This window comes from Sminthopsis crassicaudata, chromosome 3, assembly GCF_048593235.1.
Source record: "Sminthopsis crassicaudata isolate SCR6 chromosome 3, ASM4859323v1, whole genome shotgun sequence".
Classification (NCBI taxonomy): domain Eukaryota; kingdom Metazoa; phylum Chordata; class Mammalia; order Dasyuromorphia; family Dasyuridae; genus Sminthopsis; species Sminthopsis crassicaudata.
The window spans coordinates 596,122,934-596,142,814 of NC_133619.1; the positions used below are offsets into that span (position 1 = coordinate 596,122,934).

General features: G+C 35.3%; 1 protein-coding gene across 25 annotated transcripts in view; it reads right to left on the reverse strand.

Annotated features, from left to right (window-relative positions):
- SCMH1 (Scm polycomb group protein homolog 1) overlaps positions 1–19,881 on the reverse strand; it is a 162,367-nt gene that overhangs the window by 70,857 nt on the left and 71,629 nt on the right. For 22 of the 25 annotated variants that reach the window (XR_012488523.1, XM_074305449.1, XM_074305438.1 and 19 more), the window contains 2 exons: positions 2,378–2,448; positions 912–1,146 (listed from right to left, as the gene is read on the reverse strand). Coding sequence is in view for 24 of the 25 variants with exons in the window: in XM_074305438.1 (XP_074161539.1) it covers positions 912–1,146; positions 2,378–2,448 (306 nt within the window). In the remaining variant the exon portion in view is untranslated. Of the gene's footprint in view, positions 1–911; positions 1,147–2,377; positions 2,449–5,430; positions 5,508–7,636; positions 7,750–19,881 lie in introns of all 25 variants that reach the window. The other 3 variants (XM_074305453.1, XM_074305448.1, XM_074305452.1) reach the window with 2 other exon arrangements.

Consider the following 19,881-nt stretch of genomic DNA (forward strand, 5'->3'; position numbering starts at 1 on the left):
CTATCCAGTGTTCCCACCTCTATGGGGGGAAGGACTGGGTCTCTCTACTTTATCCATGCTGGAAGTACAGCAGCTCCTCATGGACCTGATCCCACTACTGATCAGCCTGGGGGTTTTGAACTTAGTTCTAACTCAAGCCTGTTCACCTCTCCTCAGGAAGTCTGGTGACTCTTTGCTCTTGCAGGTTCACCATATTTGTGCCAGATTTGATGCTTTAATCACTCCTGAGCTATCCCAGTCTCAGCCATCCCAATAGCAAGGATCACAGACCTGTGACACCACATATGGCCTCCCTTTCATATTGAAGAGTTCCTAGGGGCTTTCAGGTCTCTTAAGATAAGTGATAGGAATGTCATAAAAGTGTTCAAATTAATTTATTGAATGCCTACTTTGTTGTAAGCCCTTCCTGGGCTGGCAATTTTTCACTCAGGACTGAAGAAGATTTGTTAAGGAAGGACCTCTCTAAAAACTTTTCCTCTACTAGAAGGAATTCATCAATTTAAGAAACAGACCAAGACAACACATAGGAGAGAATGTAGAAAAAGTCAGCAGTTCAGAGATATAAACACATCAACAAGGAGTGACATCTTTTCAGCCTAAGGGCTGAAAAGGCAGAGGCTCTCCTTAGAAAGAGAAAGCCTTTGATCCCATGCACATCCCACAGGTTGCTAGGGAGATATAGGTAATGAAGTTCATTAGGAAGACCACTTCCCTTTTCTTGGGGCAGCTCAAGAGGAGTGAAGGCTTTTCCTTTTACTCAAGCCTCAAATAAAAAGTGTGTATGTGTTTGATCTTCAATTACACCTAAAAGAAAAATGCAACAGGACATTGAACTTGTTATTCTAATACCTTCACTAATTCTAGTAGCCAGATAATCTATCTAGGAGAGGCTGGGATAACTGGACACTCACCCAAAGGAGGCTGAAGCATTCCTCCATTTTTCTCACAGTTACCAATGGGCTGGATTTCAGCCGAGTCAACTAGCCTCCAGAAGTCATTCTTATTGTCACTGCCATCCAGGCGTAGTCGGAGTCGAGCACCAGTCAGTCCAACCACAGTTGCAATGCAGGTGGAAGTGGTGTTCCTTGGGTCCTGAGCTTCCAACTTCATGCTTATCTTGAACTCGTTGCTTGGGGGAGTGTAGGACTGAGGAGAACAAATTAAGAAGATAATGTAGAATGCCACTGTATTCATTCACCTCAGGAAATGCTTCAAAGTGTGAAATCCTGCAATAGCCTACTCTGAGACCTGAGTTGATGACATGCAATACTGAGGAGAAGTGCTACTTCTATATTTTATGCAATTTTTAAGGTGGAATTTCTTGGAAATGGGATAATGTTAGATGACATAAGGGAAGATATTCTGTCCCTCAAGGCCTCAAATTCTACTTTTCATCAGGAAACAAAGTTCATGGTGGACTGACAGATTCTCATCTGGCTTAGCAAATCCAAATGTATCTACCAAGATACACCAAGTATCACTCCACCATCACCCATTCTCCCAACTTTTTAACCCCTCCCTAGGACATGGTCACCATCATCTGCTTAACTGATGGAGCACTGAGGACACTCTGTGACAGGTGAAGTATCAATGGTTTCAATGACTTCTTCAAAGACCTGAGAATGATCCCATGGCCTGTATACCCTTTTTAATTCAAGACTGAGAGGGAAGTGGATGATATATAAAGGGAAAGTAATGTTTTTCTTCCTTTTTTAGCCACATTTAAGATTATAGAATATGGTCCTGTTTATCCCAATTAAAGGGAAAAGACAGAATTGATGTCTCTGCCTCTAAGGGCCTATAGAGGAGAGTGAGGTCATCCCTTGGGACAGGACTAATTTTTGAATGGCTATGGGGAATGTCTATTGCTGTGATTCAGGTGACTATCACTATCCCTCTTTGCTGGAACAAACTCTGTCTTCCCAGAAATCAGCCGGAGTCAGGATCACTAAACGTCTTTATTCTTGATCTTTTATGGTCAAGGTCAAGGGGTTAGGCCTAGCTCCCTCACACACCAAGAGAAACTGAGTCAGCTTCTGCGTCTCAATTCCTCTTCCTCCTCCTACTCCTCCCACACACGTCACTTCCCCCTCTTTGTCCCACCAATCAAGTCAGCACAGAACAGCTGGGGAGGGTCAACCTTCAAACAAGTTAATAGGGAACTATCCAATTGGCAATTAGTCTCACATGCTCCATTATCCAAGTGCATTGCTCAGTTCTAGCCCTTTACACCTCAATGTATTTTCCTACCAAGATCATTGTTTTTTGGTAGTCTTTTGAGAAGTCTAAAGTGGCAGGATCCTACCCTCTGTTTACCCAAGGATCACAAGTAAAATCATTTCCCCCTACCCAAAGATTACACTGTGGAATCAATTACCTGCTTGAAGCAATGGGCAGGTGCTGGGATGGAACATGTTTCTTTTAGGTATTTGTCCCAGGTGAAATGACCTGCAGAGGAAATAGACATGTCTAGTATACTTAACTCTCTAAAATAGCAGTCCTCAAATTCTTACACAGGGTCTAGTATGCTCTTGCATACTCACACTAATCAAATGCTTTAGAGCTGGAAGTGATTTAGACTCAACATTCAACCTTCTGCACAAAGGTTGCTTTCATTTTCAGTCACAGGAACAATATTCCCCTGGTTAGCCAAGGAATTGGGAAATGAAACTTTTATACCCAAAGCAGGGTCAATACCCTCAGTAACCAAAGGGTGCCATTCTAAGGCATTGGCTTTCTTGGTTGTCTCCAAAAATGTCTCCAATATAAAAATGTCTCCAAATGTAAGGACTAGATATGCTATTCTTCAGACAAGGTTTTCAATCACCATAGGATAAAGGAGAAGAGTTAGGTCCATTCCAACTGACTTAACTACTTAGAAGCACTCTGACCATAGTCTAAGCATTCATTAACTCGTGTACTAAAAGCAATGTTACTTCCAACTTAGATGGGAAATGTGACAGTGAGATGGCACAATGACAAGTCTGGACTGAAGCAAAAGATGTTTTACAAAGGCACAGGATGGAAGGACTGAAGGGATGGAGAATGGTAGCCTGGAAAGTCTAGAAAAAGTAGAACAAACATGACGCTCCCTTTGGCCTTAGCCTCTCTGAACTGCTCTTTTTCTTTTCCTAGCACTTGGATGCCTAAAATGACATGGACTGAAAAATATACGGTGTGGATGTCTTTGGCCTTGCTGAAGTTGTTCATGGCCCCAAGTTTAGGATTAATCCTAGATATAACCTGAAATATTAGCAATGACACTGGAGTCCATGGACAATAGTAGTAGACATAAAATCAGATAAAAACAAATTTCTTTCTCATTAGAATGGAAGAACTCATTGAGTTCTTTACTTCAAAGGTCTAGCCATTTCCAAATATCCAACAAGAAGTGACTCCAGGATGAATGAGGAAGTTTCCAGAGGAGGCAGAAGTAAGCTCATGGTATGTCCCTCACAAACTAACCCAAAAGTGCGGTACAACAGCATATTTCTTTTGTAGCTGCTGATCAGCACAAGCCTTCTTTGGGCCAAGCAAAAGTACTCTATGCTAGGAATAAAAATGAGTCACTCAATGATGCAATCTAAATCATTCCAAAGATGATGCCAAGACTTTATACACTATTGACTTTATAGCTTTGCCTTTAACACACCAAGCCAAATGGAACTGGACAAGAATCACATAGTAAGTCCTAAACCATTTCATGAACTGGTCACCAATTAATCATTTCTACTAAACAGTTAGCCTGCAGGGTAAGTGAGGTGGATGGGTTCTCAAGACAGGGATTTAAAGAGCTCATCTGATTTAAGACAGAGGCAGCTCCTAGTTGAGGGGGCCCATGGGTAAGAGCTGAATACATTTTATCGCTATCTGCTGTCACTGAAAGGCAGGCAGAAACAATAAAAGAAAATGCAATTTCCCCCAAAAGAGGCTAATCCTTACAAATGAGGGATTTGATGGAAAGGGTGTCTGTGAACTGACCAGACCCTGACTCTGGAGAGCTAGTTTGTTCAGATTCAAGTAATTGCTTGCATTAGCTTATGTCCTGATGAACAGCACCCAAGAGACTCTGGTTTTCAAGTAATTATGAAAGCAGCAGGGGTGCCACAATAATTAGAATCAGTTACAGTTTGCTAGTCCACACCTCGATGACTTTAATCAATTGCCATGTGATGATAAAGATGGTCCAGAAACCTCAAACCTTCAACTCCTTAGGCTTCTCTATTACCAGCTGAGAGGAAAAAAAATACTTCTCCCTTTTCAAAACCATTCCAGCTATTGTATAGGTTACAAAAACTACATCATAAACTCATTTTTACTTTTCTTAATCTAAGAATAAGTCCCAAATCCAAAGACAGAACAAACATTATTATTTACAACTGAGGCTCAATCATGTAAATAGTTGCATATAGCTGCTCAAGTAGTAATACAACCACAATTCAATTCTAAGACTAGACTAATTTGTAACACTTTTATTATCCAAGACTTGATCCCCTATCATTAGCAAAAATCCTAAATGATATAAAATTCATTTTCTTAACAAGAATTTTTCAAGCACCTAGTAAGTGCTAACCTGACACTAGGCACTACATATTTCTAGTACTCTATTAGGAAAAAGATGTAGAAGACATGAATCCTTCCCTCAAAGAGCTCATTATTTGTATAATATATGTGAAAGTGCTCTGAATAAGTAAGAATTCCTATTTTTTTAAAAAAGGATGATTTATCTTTATCCAATGTGAGCAAGGTATGTAAGTATCTTCTTCAGTATAGGCAGTGAAATCTCAAATATAAAGAATGTTTAACAAATGTAATGAAAAACAGCCATACAAATGAGCATTAATCCAAAGTCTAAAAAACTGAGCCACAAAAAAGAAATTAGGTTTTGGATGAAGTAAGAACTTTAACAAAAACCTAAATGCACAGATCTAAAGTACTGATATATAAGCCTCATGGTATTAAAATTTTGAATTCAGAAGACTCTTTAAAAATTACTTTGGGAGCAGCTAGATGGCTCAGTGGAAAAAGCACTGGCCCTCAAGTTAGGAGGACCTGAGTTCAAATTCAACTTCAAACACTTAACATTTACTAGGGGTATGACCCTAGGCAAGTCAGCATCAGTTTTTTTTAAGTCTTTTGAGGGTTTTCCATGGGTCCTTTTTCTTCTTTTATGATCTCTTGGGGATATATATCTGTGGAGACACTACTGGATCAAAGGGTATGCACAGTGTGATAGTTCCAAATTGCCTCACAAAACCAAAAAGATGAATGAATGAACAAACAAATAAAGATAGTGGGCTCCAAGCTCCTTAAAAAATAAATTTAAAAAATAAAGATCACCTTGTTCATGATGTTGAACCAGGAGAATATTGTACAAAGTAATGGTAAAATCATATGATGATCAACTATGATAGACTTATCTCTACTCACCAATGTCGTAATCTAAGACAATTCCAATAGATATGGGATGGAAAATGCATCTGCATCCAGAAGGAGATCTATGGTGACTAAATGTGAAAAGAAGCATACTATTTTCATCTTTTTTTTTTTGTTTTTTTTGCTTTTAGTTTTTCTTTCTTGTGTTTTTTCCCTTCTGATTTTTCTTTCACAATATGTCAAATATGGAAATATATTTAAAATAACTGTATAACCTATATCAGATTGTTTGTTGTCTTAAGGAGGGGGTGCTAAGGGAGGAAGGGGGGAAAATTTGTAATTCATAATCTTAAAAATTGTTGTTGATATAAGTTGAAAACTTCTTTACATTTATTAGAAAAATAAAATATTATTGAGGGGAAAAAAGATCATCTTCTTCAATGCTCTAATCAAAGTAAGAATGGAATCTCAGCTAAAAGGAATCTACAAAGAACGTCTAGTCCAATCCACACCTGCCTTATAAGAATTTCCCCTACAATATTCTCTAACAGGTGATAAGTCCCTCTAGAGTACTTCTAACAGAAAGCCATTCAATTTCTTTCTGAACACTTCAAGTGATAGAAAACTTACTGGTTTAACAAAAATCATTTTTTAATAACTAGAATTAATTCACCAACAAAAATCAAATACCATTTGATTCCTGTAAAACATGGTATCTCATTAAAATGGTGAGTAATGATAGTACCAATGTGAGGGAAAAGGTGAAAGAGCAATTCATGTCTATCTATTTTATACCAACACTAAATAAGCAAGAGCTCATTTTTTTTCCCCAATTTAGGATATGATGAAAAAATATTCTATTGCATAGAACTATTCCCATCCCCTCAAAAAGTCTGGAGAATTCAAGCTGTGATGATTTAATTATCATCCTGCAATGAATTAATAAGTATTTAAGTACCTACTATTTGCCAGATACTGTGCTAAGTGCAGGAATACAAACAAAACAACATATACATATAAGTATATACAGACCATCTATAGGATAAAAACAAGAGAGTTTTGAGAGAGGGCACTGGCAGTTGGGGTGGTGGGAGAAACTTTCAGGAAAGGCTTCTTGTAGGACATAGTTCTTGAGCTGAATCTTGAAGGAAATCAATGTTAAAAGAGATGAAGGTAAAGAAAGAATGTATTTCAGGCAGAAAGAATGAGCTGTACAAAGAAGCAGAGATGGGATAAGGAACGGTATATTTGAAGCATGTAGGCCAGTTAAAAAAATCATATAAAAACTATAACACAAAATGAAAGACAAGTGCATAATAGAATGATAAAGAATTCATAGGAAGGAAAGAACATTTGACTAAGGGGAAGAAGATGCTCAAGGAGGGCTTCATGGAAGAATTTTTTAAATGAGTCTTAGAATGAGTAGTACTTCAAGAGGAAGAGGAAGAGAAAGTTTGTGAGAGCAAATGTAAAATGCTGCTTGCCCATAGGACTGCTGGCTAGTCCTATGGCCTTATTTATACTGGCCATATTCCACAATGTACTCAAAGTAGAGGGTCTACAGAACCCAGAATAGAAAAGCTGCAGGCTATTCTAGGGATCTTTGAAGTCCTTGAGTCTGAACTCAATTAATGAATGAGGTTAATGAATTAATGAATGGGATAATTGAGGGAAAAAGAGGTTAAAGGACTTGCCTAAGGTCTCTCAGAGCCAGTTAGTGTCAGAAACAAGACTAAATTTCATGCCTTCTGGACACTTTGTTAGTTTCCCACTATGCTATATATATATATATATATATATATATATATATATATATATATATATATATATATATATATATATATATATATATATATATATATATATTTCTGATTCCTAACGTCTCAACCACAACTTTAAGGTAGCCTGGAAGAATGGAGAGATAGTTGGTCTGCATAGATTCAAATCCTACCTCTTACACAGACTGGCTATGGGATCTTGAGAAAGATCTGGGATCTATATTCCATCTAATTCTTTAAGACTGGATATTGCAGGGATGGATTAGAAAAGTTCTTCACCATGAGTTTCCTACACCAATGAAAGTACAGATCTTTCAGCTTAAAGACACAAGAATGAATTAACGTGTGTGTATGCGTGTGTATGTATGTGTGTGAATGAAATGTGGAAAACTAGTTACAATAAATTATAAAGAAATTGTTAATACAAAGGAAATGTGGACCCTGCACTGCCCCAGACTCAAAATTAAACTTCATGACCCTACCTTCTCTCTGACGTTCTTCTGCACGTCCTCAACAACAAAAAGCAGCCTGTGAGAGTAGGGTCATCTAAGGCACATCCTTACAGCAAGTGAAAAGAGTTGCTGTTCCAGTAGGGCTATGGGAAGAGTGCAACATGGAGAAGCTCATCTGACAGTGGTCTTACTAGCACAAAATGTTTTCTAGCCATATTCTCCAATGATTCTATCAATAATTTTCCAATAGTTCCATTGTGATCAATAATCCTCTCCACAACTATATGTGTTTTATATGTAAATTCCTTTTTCTGATAAAAGTAAATAGGTAATATTTGTAAAACCCTTGCATATCTTAAAGAGCTAAATAAAGCCTAGCTACTAGTATTATTGTTATAAACAAGTGAATACTATTTTGTACCATGTTCAATGTAAATGTAGACCAGTGGTCCTCAAACTTTTTAAATAGGGAGCCAGTTCACTGTCCCTCAGACTGTTGGGGGGCCAGACTATAGTAAAAACAAAAGCTCACACTCTGTCTCCGCCCCTCAGCCCATTTGCCTTAACCCAGTGGGACGCACAGACGTCCTCAGCGGCTGCATCTGGCCTTCGTGATGTAGTTTGAGAACCCCTGATGTAGATACATGTCAGCACTAATTTAATTGAGATAGAGCAGACTTATACTGAAAAAAGAGGAGATTATGTAGGACATGATTATTGTCTTCCAATAATGTAAAAGGTAATAATTTAGTGAGTTTTCTATGAAAGTGAAAGACTGCTTGTTATGCTTGATTCAGGAAGTAGAACTAGAAGCAATAGATGAAAACTCTGAGGCAGATTTAGGTTGATATCATGAAAAACCTCTAAATAAGCAGCATGATTCAAAAGTGAAATGGCTACTTGAGGAGGTGTTGAGTTCCACATGATTAAAGATTTTCAGGTTGGAGGATGTCTGAATATTTATCAGGAATGCTATGGAGAAAATTCCTATTAAAATACATATAAAAGTTAGACTAAATAAACTTTGTGAATCTTAAAAACACTATTATCAATTTGACTTAATAATATTGTTGTAATCCTTGAAGGTTCTTTCAGCTGCAAGATTTGTTGATCCTGTGAAGGTAGAGCAGCAAGAGTAGACAGCCTATTTAGTGCACTGGTGACTACGGGGAGAAAAGCATGACCAAAGAAACACATGGGAGGACATATCCTCAAAGTCACTGCTAAGGCTGCCTGAACAGTGAGAAAGAATTGATACCTAGTTTTAATAGTTTCCAGTGATCCAAATCAGAAATTCATGTAGATAGTATAACCTAACATTTGGTTATGAAATGAGAAAATCCCATAGATTAAAAAGCATTTTTATAGGTAGTGATGAGATATACAAACTCACTAACATTCACTAATCTAAAATTCAGGGCTAATATTAGGTAGAGTGGCATTTATAGAAAAAGCTATGAAAATACTAAAAGCCCCCTCATTCTTTTTTTTTTTCCCCCTGAGGCAATTGAAATTAAGTGACTTGCCCAGGATCACACAGCTAGGAAGTGTTAACTGTCTGAGGCCACATTTGAACTCAGGTCCACCTGACTTCAGGGCTGAAGCTCTATCTACTGTGCCACCTAGCTGCCCCAAGCCCCCTCATTCTTTTAGTTCATATACCAAAAGGAACTCTAAAGCAAGGGAGAAGGAGAGGATGAGGTGGTGAGGTGGAATATGAAAATCATTTACCTATTTATATGGCAGTTCACAGAAATAGATTATAGATGACCACAAGTTTCTAAAGCCCTAAAAAGAAAAAGCAGTATCCCATATCTTCTTTATTGGATTTGATGTAATCCCATTTAAGGCATTTTTCTCTGACTAGAAGTTACAGAATATCCTCCTTGGTACTCGAATAAATCTCTGAATAGAATCTAAGCCTCTTGGTTTCTATTCCTGATGGCTTCTAAGCACCAAGAAAAAATAGAGAAAAGTAAATGGGTACAAGAAGATGGGAGCAAATTGAACTGACAAAAGCAGAAGCTACTAAAGAGGTGATCAAATATCAGAAGAGGGAGGTAAGTTGGTTTGATTAGTTGACTGAAAGCATCTCCTCTGAATATAGTAAAACAAAACATCTACAAATCTACTAAAAGGAAAATGTGCCCCATTTATCTGTATGAGCTGGTGAGAACAACATATGCTTTTGAGCCTTCTACTAAGTTGCTTTATGACACTGGGTAAATTATTTGACCTCTGGGGGCTTCAGTTTCTCATTCAGTAAAATAAGCTAATAAAAGGCTGTATAGGTTAAAAATTCTGTGATTTGATGCTTTAGTCACTTTAGATCAAACAATTTATTTACTGTGGAACAAGTTATACAACTGTTCAAATCACTTTGCCTCAGATTATTTTGTAATAGTCAAAGAGTCTAAGGGAATTTTTTTTTTTCCCCTGAGGCTGGGGTTAAGTGACTTGCCCAGGGTCACACAGCCAGGAAGTGTTAAGTGTCTGAGACCAAATTTGAACTCGGGTCTTCCGGAATTCAGAGCTGGTGCTCTATCCACTGCGACACCTAGCTCCCCCCTCTAAGGGAATTTCTAAGAGCCCTTCTAAGTCTAAATTCTGATGTCTTTTTGAAAAACTCCAAAAGAATAAAAAAGTAACTAATACAAAGATATTCAGTCATTCTATAACAGGAAAAGCCTGTAAATTCAACAGTGAAGAAATGACTAAACAAAATAATGGCATAATAGCTCCTATTAAATTATTAAACTTGTTTCTTGACTATGCTGATATCTAAAAATGAAATACTGAAATAATGTTAATTGAAAAAGGAGATTATAAAATATTGTTTACATATACAAATTACAATTTACACAAAAAGATGAATAAATGGAGGGTTTGGAGGAATAAAAACTTAATATTTATATACTCTTCTTTCTTTGTATCAATTTAAAAAAACTACAAATTTTTTAAGGGGAAAAAAATTGTAAGCCATCATAGGGCAAAGTTGTTAGTGTCTTTTAAATATTAAAACAGTTTTTGACATTAGAAGGTATTCTATTAAATTATCACATTAAGGTACACAAAAAATAACTTTCTAATATATAACCAATTCTCTTCCTTTTCTTATCAAAGAGGCAAATCTCCAGTCCAAGAAATTTATGAAAGTAGCAGTCAAAGCCCATTGCAATGAGTCTTACTCTCTTTCTAAGGAACAAATGGTGAAATGAATTGCTTGCCATCCAGTTTGAATAATTCTCTCATATGACCATAAATCCTACAATGCAAGATATATATGGAGTGAGGACAATCCAGTCTCAACATTTTATAGATGAGGAAACTAAAGCTCAGAAAAATTAAGTGACTTGCCTGCCCAAATAACTAGAGAGATTGAATAATTAGGATAAATAGAAAGGCTAAATAACTAGAAAGAAGGAAAATAAAGATTTGAATCCTGATCCAAATTCAATACTCTTGGGACTAATAATACAATACTTCACTAACTGTTGTGTAGGAGGTCCAGAGGGTTACTGCTGTGTTTGTTTATAAGTTTATTTCATAGACTCTATTTCAAATCAACACATTAATATCAGAAGCCAAAACCCATATTTAAGAAAATCACTTCCCTACTCATACAGAATTCTGAACACAAAAGGAGGGGCAGTAAATTCTAAACAGATGCCTCAGCTTAATTACAGTAAATGGTGTCATAAGAGTGACATAAGAATATACATCACGTGTAAGGCCTGCATCCAAGTTTTAGCAAACATGTATTTATGAGTACAACAATTTTGGATCTCAATATGGAGAAAGCCCTAGAGGCAAAATAAAAGTATAGGATATGTTATTATAACTAGTCATGGGAGAAACAGCCTTGCCAAATATCATCTGTACTACTAAGGAGCATTGCTGCTTCAGGGCACAAAGTCTCTCTCACTACCTAATAATCCTAAGCCCAGAGGCACATAATTGCTTGCAAGGAGAACGGTTTCTTTTTAACATTTTTTTTTTTTAATTTTAAAGCCTTTTATTTTAAAGCATATGCATAGATAATTTTCACTATTCACCCCTGCAAAACCTTGTGTTCCAAATTTTTTTCTCCCTCCTCTTTATGCCTCCTCCTCCCAGACAGCAAGCAATTCAACATATTAAACATGTGCAATTCTTCTACACATAGTTCCACAATTATCATGCTGCACAAGAAAAATCAGATCAAAAAGGGAAAAAATGAGAAAGAAAAAAAATGCAACAAAAAGAGTAAAAATACTACGTTGTGATCCACGCTTAGTCCCCAGTCTCTCTCTGAGTACAGATGGCTCTCTTTATCACAAGACCATTGGAACTGATCTAAATCAACTCATTGTTGAAAAGAACCACGTCTGTCAGAATTGATTATCACATAATCTTGTTGCTGTGTACAATGTTCTCCTGCTTCTACTCACTTTACTTATTATCAGTTCATGTAAATCTCTCCAGGCCTCTCTGAAATCATCCTGCTGATCATTTCTTATAGAATAATAACAGTCCATTACGTTCACATACCATAGTTTATTCAGCCTTTTTCCAAGTGATAGGTACCTACTCAATTTGCCACTACAAAAAGGGCTGCCACAAACCTTATTGTACGTGTACAATAAGGTTTTCCCTTTTTGTATGATCAAGAACAGTTTCTGATTGTGTTTTATATCTAGAAATTTAAGTAATTATTTTTGTGAACCACCTGAAAGTAAAACTCAGTGCTAAAAACATACATGGGGAGCAAGTGTCAGTTCTTAAATATATCGTTGATATTCTTTCAAAAGCAATATTAGAGAAGATTCTGGGAAGATGGCAGAGTAGTTCAGAAAATTTTCAGTTCAAAATTTCTGGGCAAAAATAAAAAAGACAAAACAAAAATAAACCCAAAACATTGCCTCAGAGGGAATGTCGAGTAGTGGAAATAAATAAAAATTAGGATTAAGCAGTTGTTCTCCTAGGACCACTTGAGAAGACCTTAAGAAAGCCCTGACCTCCAGATTCAGCCTGAGTTAAGTGCAAACATCTTCAGGATTCTGTAGAATCAACAAATAAAGTTGGGGGCAGCTAGTTTGTGAAGTAACCTATCTTGAAAACTATAATCTCACAGACAGTATAGAATTCTGATCACTGAGTAAGAAAAAACAAGAGGGACCTCTCACAGTTGAGAACACCAAGCACACCTATGCTAAGCAGATACATCCCAGGCTGTGCTGCAGGACAGAAGGACACATACCTGGTGAGTGCAGCAATAACAGCTGCTGGCTCATGGAGACTTGTAGGAGATCAGAGTCCCTAGTTTCAGATTCAGGGAAGAAAGGATAGTTGTAGCTAGCTTGCAGTTACCCGAGGGTCCTCAGAGAATAAAATTATCTGCAAAACAGTGTAATTAGGGGCTCTAGGAGTAGAGAGGAGAGTCAAGAAAATAACAATAAGAAGGACCTGAGACTTAGAGCATCAGTCCCCTTCCTTCAGAGTTGAAACTTGATTATAGTTAATAGATACTAAAAACAAAATACCACAAAAAATAAAAACTGAGTAAGCAAAGGAGAAAGAACTCAACCATGGATACCTATTATGGGAATAGAAAATTTCTTAGTTCATATTCAGAGGAAGATAATGAAGCAAAAAAAGTCACTCCTTTTTCAATGAAAAATGTCAAATAGTCCCAACTACAAAAAGATTTCTTAGAGGAAGTTAAAAAAAAAGAATCAGATAAATCATATAAGAGAAATTGAGGAAAAAGTAGGGAAAAATGAGAACAATATAAGAAAATCAAGAAAATTATGAAAAGAAAATCAACCAACTTGAAATGGAGAATCAAAAACCTTAGAAAGAAAATAATTCCTAAAACTAGAATTGGGCAAAAGGAAGCTAATGACATTCTAAGATAATAAGAAATAATAAAACAAAACCAAAAGAATGAAGAAATAGAAGAGCACGTGAAACATTTCATCAGAAAAACAAATGATCTGGAGAACAGATTGAGGAGAAAAAATATAAAAATTATTTGTACTATCTGAAAATTACAATAAAAAGAATCTTGATGCAATATTATAATAAAGTATTATGGAATATTACCTTAATGTTCTAGAACAAGAAGACAAAGGAGAAATAGAAAAGAAAATCCACTGATCACTACCTGAAAGAGATCCTAGGAGGAAAAATTTCAGGAATACCACAGCCAAGTTTCAAAGCTCCCAGATTAAGGAGAAAAAAAAATTTAAATATCATGGAGCTACAATAAGGATTACACAAGACCTAACAGCTACTACACTGAAAGACTTATTCTTGGGATACTCTATTTTGTAGAACAACAGAGCTGGAGTAATGACCAAGGGTAACTTACTCAGCAAAGTTAACTACAATCTTTACTGAGATAAAAAATGGACAGTTAATGAACTGAAAGACTTTCAGAGATTTATGATAAAAAAGCAAAACTTAAGGGAAAATTAAACATAAACATCTAAGATAAATATTAAAGACCAATGTATAAAGGACTCAATGAGAGCAAATTGTTTACTACTTATATGTGAAAATATTACAGTACTCTTATGACTGTCATTATTTGGGTAGTTGATAAAAAGGTTTGGGCTGAGCTGTGTATGTTGAAATGATTCTAAAAAAAATAAAACTGTATAGATAGAGGTTTCAAAAAGGAGTAATTATCTCATACAAATGAGACATAACATGAAAAATTTATACCAAAAAGCTATTGAGAAGAGGACAGCTAGCGATGGAATCTTCTCTCACTGGGAATGAATTAAAGTGGGAACAATATACATATATATATATATGTATGTATATAGAAAGGTCATAAAAGGCTTCCAAGTACAGAAAGAAACAAGAGGTGGGGAAGAGGATAAGGGAAGGGGTTCTTAAAGGGGAATAATATAAGGAGTAGGAGCACAAAGTAGTAGAAGTAAATCCGAGGAGTGAGGATGAATAGGGATAAAATGAAAAGAATAATGAGGAAAAATAGGAAGGAGAAAAAAAATAACAAATAATTATAGCTTAGAATGTGAGTGGGATGAATTTACCCATAAAATGGAAATTGACAGCAGATTTAAAATTTAAATTCAATAGTATGTTGCTTTCAGCAAACACTATAAAAATGAGAAATATGCACAAAGAAAAAATAAAAGTCAGGAGTAGAATTTATTATGTAAAAAAAGCAGAAATAGCAATCATGATCTCAGAAAAAGTTAAAGCAAAAATATATTTAATCAAAAGAGAAAAAAAGAGAAACTACACTGTGTGTCAGCAATATTATTTAATATTGTTTTGGACCAATTAAAATAACTAGGCAATATAAAATACCTGGGAGTATACAAATCAAAACAGACCCAGTAACTATATGAATATGAACATAAAACATTTTTACACAAATAAAATAAGACATACATATTTGAATAAACTATATTGGCTTTACTTACCCATGAACAATTAATATTAATTTAAATATTAAAATTAATTGTTCACTGATAAGTAAAGCCAATATAATTTTTAAAAGAACAACTTTATATTACTTATCTATGTACTCAATGACATTCCAATTAAATTACTAAAAAATTAATCTCACTGAGTTAGAAAAATTAATAACAAAGTTCATATAAAAAAACAAAAGGCCAGGGATGTCAAAGAAATCAGAGGAAAAAGACGTAAAGGAAGCAGATTCAGCAATATCAGACCTTAAATTATATCATAAGGTAAAAGCAGTGTTTTAGTTAAAAATGTATAATTTTAATTATTTTAAGTTAAAATTTTAGAAACAACATAGAAAATTGGGGGGAAACTTTCATAGACAATCTCTTAGAGTGTGATTGGGATGGAATATTGCTGTGATGAAGGAAATTATAAGCTAGCTGATTTAGAAAAACATGGGAAGGGGGCAGCTAGGTGGCGCAGTGGATAGAGCACCAGCCTTGAATTCAGGAGGACCCAAGTTCAAATGTGGTCTCAGACACTTAACATTTCCTAGCTGTGTGACCCTGGGCAAGTCACTTAACCCCAGCCTCAGAAAAAAAAGAAAAAACATGGGAAGACTTACTTAGACTTATAAAGAAAGATGCTATCCCACCTTCAGAGAAGGAAATAGGCATAGTATCATCTTACATATACATATATACATAAGTATATATGTATATGTTTATAGATATTTATCTGTGTGTGTGTGTGTGTGTGTGTGTGTGTAAAAGAAATATCAAAAGAAAAAAGAAAATCTACAAGGAATAAAAAGAAAAGCTGGACAGTTTTGAAAACAATGTGAAGTGTTGTATGTAGATTTTCTTGAAATGGAAATTTCTTGCTTCATGTTGAATTCTCTCTCATGTTCTGATGGCAATTTTTTTCTTTTCTCTTTTTGTATATTTTCTATCATTTTATAAATAAAATTTACCAAAAAACCAAATGAATAAGCAAATACAAAAGCAACACTCAACCACACTCTAGTTAAATGCAAGAAATCCTATTCACAAAATGTCTGAGCTGACAAAGGGCAATTCCAGAACAGGACCAGAGGCAAGCTCTCAGCCTCCAAAGAGAAGATGCCTGCCTATATGATCTGTACTATCTAATTTCTCCAATTTAAGAACATATATTTTTGCTTTAACTTTTTCTGAGATCATGATTGCTATTTCTGCTTTTTTTTACATAATAAAGGGAACAAGACAAGGGTTAACCTGAAAATGTTAACTTTTAATTTCTTGTGATTGGTGGAAGGCAGGAAAGGAAAACAGTACAATTTCAAGTGGAATATCATATAATAGTATTCAAAAGCAATGTTTTTGTTTTTTTCATTAAAAATATTTAAAACTGAAAGGGAAAGCTAGTTGGTGGCTGCTTCAGCCATTTTGTTTCAGTCTAGGAATGGGGTCGATTTTTTTTTTTTTTTTTTTTTTGCGCTGAGGCAATTGGGATTAAGTGACTTGCCCAGGGTCACACAGCTAGACCGTGTTAAGTGTTTTGAGACCAGATTTGAATAGAGGTCCTCCTGACTTTAGTGGGGTCAATTTTCAATATCAATCAGAGCCATCTCTAGTTGTCCTGATCTATATCTGGCCACTGGACCCAGATAACTCTGAAGATGACCCTGCACAGGCCTCCCTCATTCAACTCCAATTCATTTGTATGTCATGGCAACACATTCCTGACATCATGGTCCTCTTTAGGAATGTAGGACAAACAACAACAACAAACAATAAGACTACAGAATGTGAAAACTCTGATATGTGCTGGATTGAGGCCAACCTTAGGGTGAGTTCCCACTGATAAAATTTAGTACAAGTAGGAGAACTTATAAATAAGGAATGGCTATCAGATTAAAATCACCTAAGGGACTAGAAATGTAATAAAGATTCATGTAGGCACTGCAATTCAATTCAATAAACCTTTATTAAGTACCCACAACGTGCCAGGAACTTTGCTAAGCTAAGATACTTGTCTTCATAACATTCAAGAATTAATAAAGATCAAAACAATGTTGTGCTATTTTTGTTAATGATGATTTCTCAGTAAGAGTTCTTTTTATATTTAAAAAGGCCACATTCCCCATTAAAGATAACTTCTGTTACAGGTGTGAGGTTAATTTTCAGTGAAATTCTAGAATAGATGATTAAAAACAAATGATTTATAAACTCTTAGAAAAGAATGAAGTGATCACTAAAACACAAAATGGGTTCACCCAATTATAAAATAACCTCATATTCTTTACACATGGTATCACTAGCTTAGTTAGGAAAACAGTGGACATAGAGTATTTTGATCTTAGCAAAGCTTCTGATAAAGTTTACAAAAATAGCCTGAAGATGGTAAAATGTGGGCTGAAGGATAATGCAACCATGTACATTCACAGCTGCATATAACAGTATCCAAAATGACTTCAGTTTAACAGTAGGAGATCTCTAGAAAAGGGCCACATGTTTTGGTTTATTACTTTTTGCTAAAAAATTTAAACTGTATCTTGGAAGAAGAAAGAGAAAGGATGCTTATGAAATCTTTCACTGACACAAAAGAGTTTCCACCACAATTCAAACTCTACACAATTCTGAATGGAATACTAAGGAAAAACCTAATAAGATAGAATTTGATGCTAATAAAACCTAAGGGTCTATATTAGGCTAAAAACACTACACAACTAGAGGATAAAAGAGACCAGGATTGGAAGCCATACTTGTGAAAAAGGTCAAGAGCATTTAGTCTTTCCAATCCTCAAAAAACTCTTACTTGATCCATTCATCCCCATTAGTTTATTGTTCCATATCTCTCCTCCCTTTTGTGGCTAAACTCCTTTCAAAGGCCATCTACAATTGGTGCTTTTATTTTCTTCCCTTGCACTCTCTTAATTATCTACAATCCAGCTTCTATTGAATTAAATCCAGCTTCTTTCAATTGAAACCAAAAAAGTTATTAATGATCTCTCAATGGCAAGCCTAAAGGCCTTTTTCTCAATCCTTAATCCTTGGTCTTTCTGAAGATTTTGATTCTTGATCACCATATTCTCCTTAATACTTTCTTTTCTAGGTTTTTTTGGTGAGAATACTCTCTTCATGTTTTCCTCCTACCTTTTTGGCTGCTCTTTCCCCCCTCAGTCTCCTTTGCTGGATCTTCATCCAGATTATCATCACTAACCATGGTGTCCTATGGGACTCTGTCCCAAGTCCTCTTCTTTTTTTCCTCCATACTGTTTCACTCAGTGATCTCATCAGCTTCCATGGATTCAATTACATATATCTGCTGATTATTCTCAATTTACTAATCCTAATATAAGTTGTGATGACCTCCAACAAGCATTTCCAACTGTATATCAGATTACTGAACTGGATGTTCTATAGATATCTTAAACTCAACATGTTCAAAACTGAACTATTATCTTTCTCCCCATCCCTACCCCATGCCCTGCTTCTGAATTTCCATATTACAAATAGGATACCATTATTCTCCCAATCACTCACACTAGTATACTAGATGTTTGTTATCTTCGATTCCTCAATTCTTTTCCTCTTCCTCATTTAAGATGCTGCTTATCAATTTTATATAACATTTCTCATTTATACTATCTTTTCTCTTTTGACATTGCCATCACCCCTTACCATCTCTTACCCAGTTTTGCACTAGCCTGTTAGTTTATCTCACTTACACAAATTATCCTCATTTCAATTTATCTTCTATTCAGGTCTGACCATGTCATCCCTCTACTCAATAAATTCTAATGACTCCCTATCATCTCCAGTATCAAATATAAAATCCACTCTTTTTCATTAAAAGCCCTTCATATTCTGTCTCCTCTCTACCTTACCAGATTTTTAAATCTTACATTGTAGCATTCCTTTTTTCCCACTCTTTAACCCATCATGTAATGTGTGATTAAGATACATTGCTTTTATCATTTCCCATACAAGATACTCCATCTCCTAACTCTGGGTATTTCTATGCTTCCTGGCTCCTTTTGCCTTCTCTAAGTCTCAGCTAAAATTCCAATATCTATAGAAAGCCTTTCCTACTTCCTTTTAATGCTAGGGCATTCCTTCTGTTGATTTCCAATTTATTCTGTTTACAGCTTGCCTGTACATAATTATTTGCTTATTTCTCTCTCCATTAAACTGTGTGCTCCTTGAAAACAGAGGCTATCTTTTGCTTTCTTTATATTCCTATATGGTAGTGTATATTTCTATGTACTTTACAAGGCACACAGTGAAATCTTAATATTCACTGACTATTTGAACATGAATTCAATGAATCATCACCATGATGTAATTATTTTAAAAACTAATGAGATTATGTGCTCCTTTAATTAAATTAGATATAGTAATAATAATAGCTAGAATCTATATAGTGCTTTAAAATTTTGCAAAGTACTTTACAAACACTATCTAATTTGATCTTCACAACAACCTTCTCATTTTGAACAGCAAGGAAACTGAGGCAGAAGTTAAGTAACTTGTCCAGGGTTGTACAAGTAATAATTGTACTGTATTATATATTGTTTTGATCTACAAATAAAACATAATATCCACTTTTGAGCATGAAAATTTAAAAGGTTCACTGAAAGAAAAACAAGATTCTTTCAGAAGTAAACAATGAGGGTGGCAAAGGATCTGGAAAATATATCACATTGATTGGGGAAAGTAAATTTTTTTAAAAGGCTATAAAACAGAAAATTAAGGAAACAAATAACAGAATTTTAAAGCTGAAAAGAGTCTTAGACATCATCTAACTCAATTAGATTATTTTACATATGAAGAAACTGAGGTTCAAGATCACAACTATGGAGC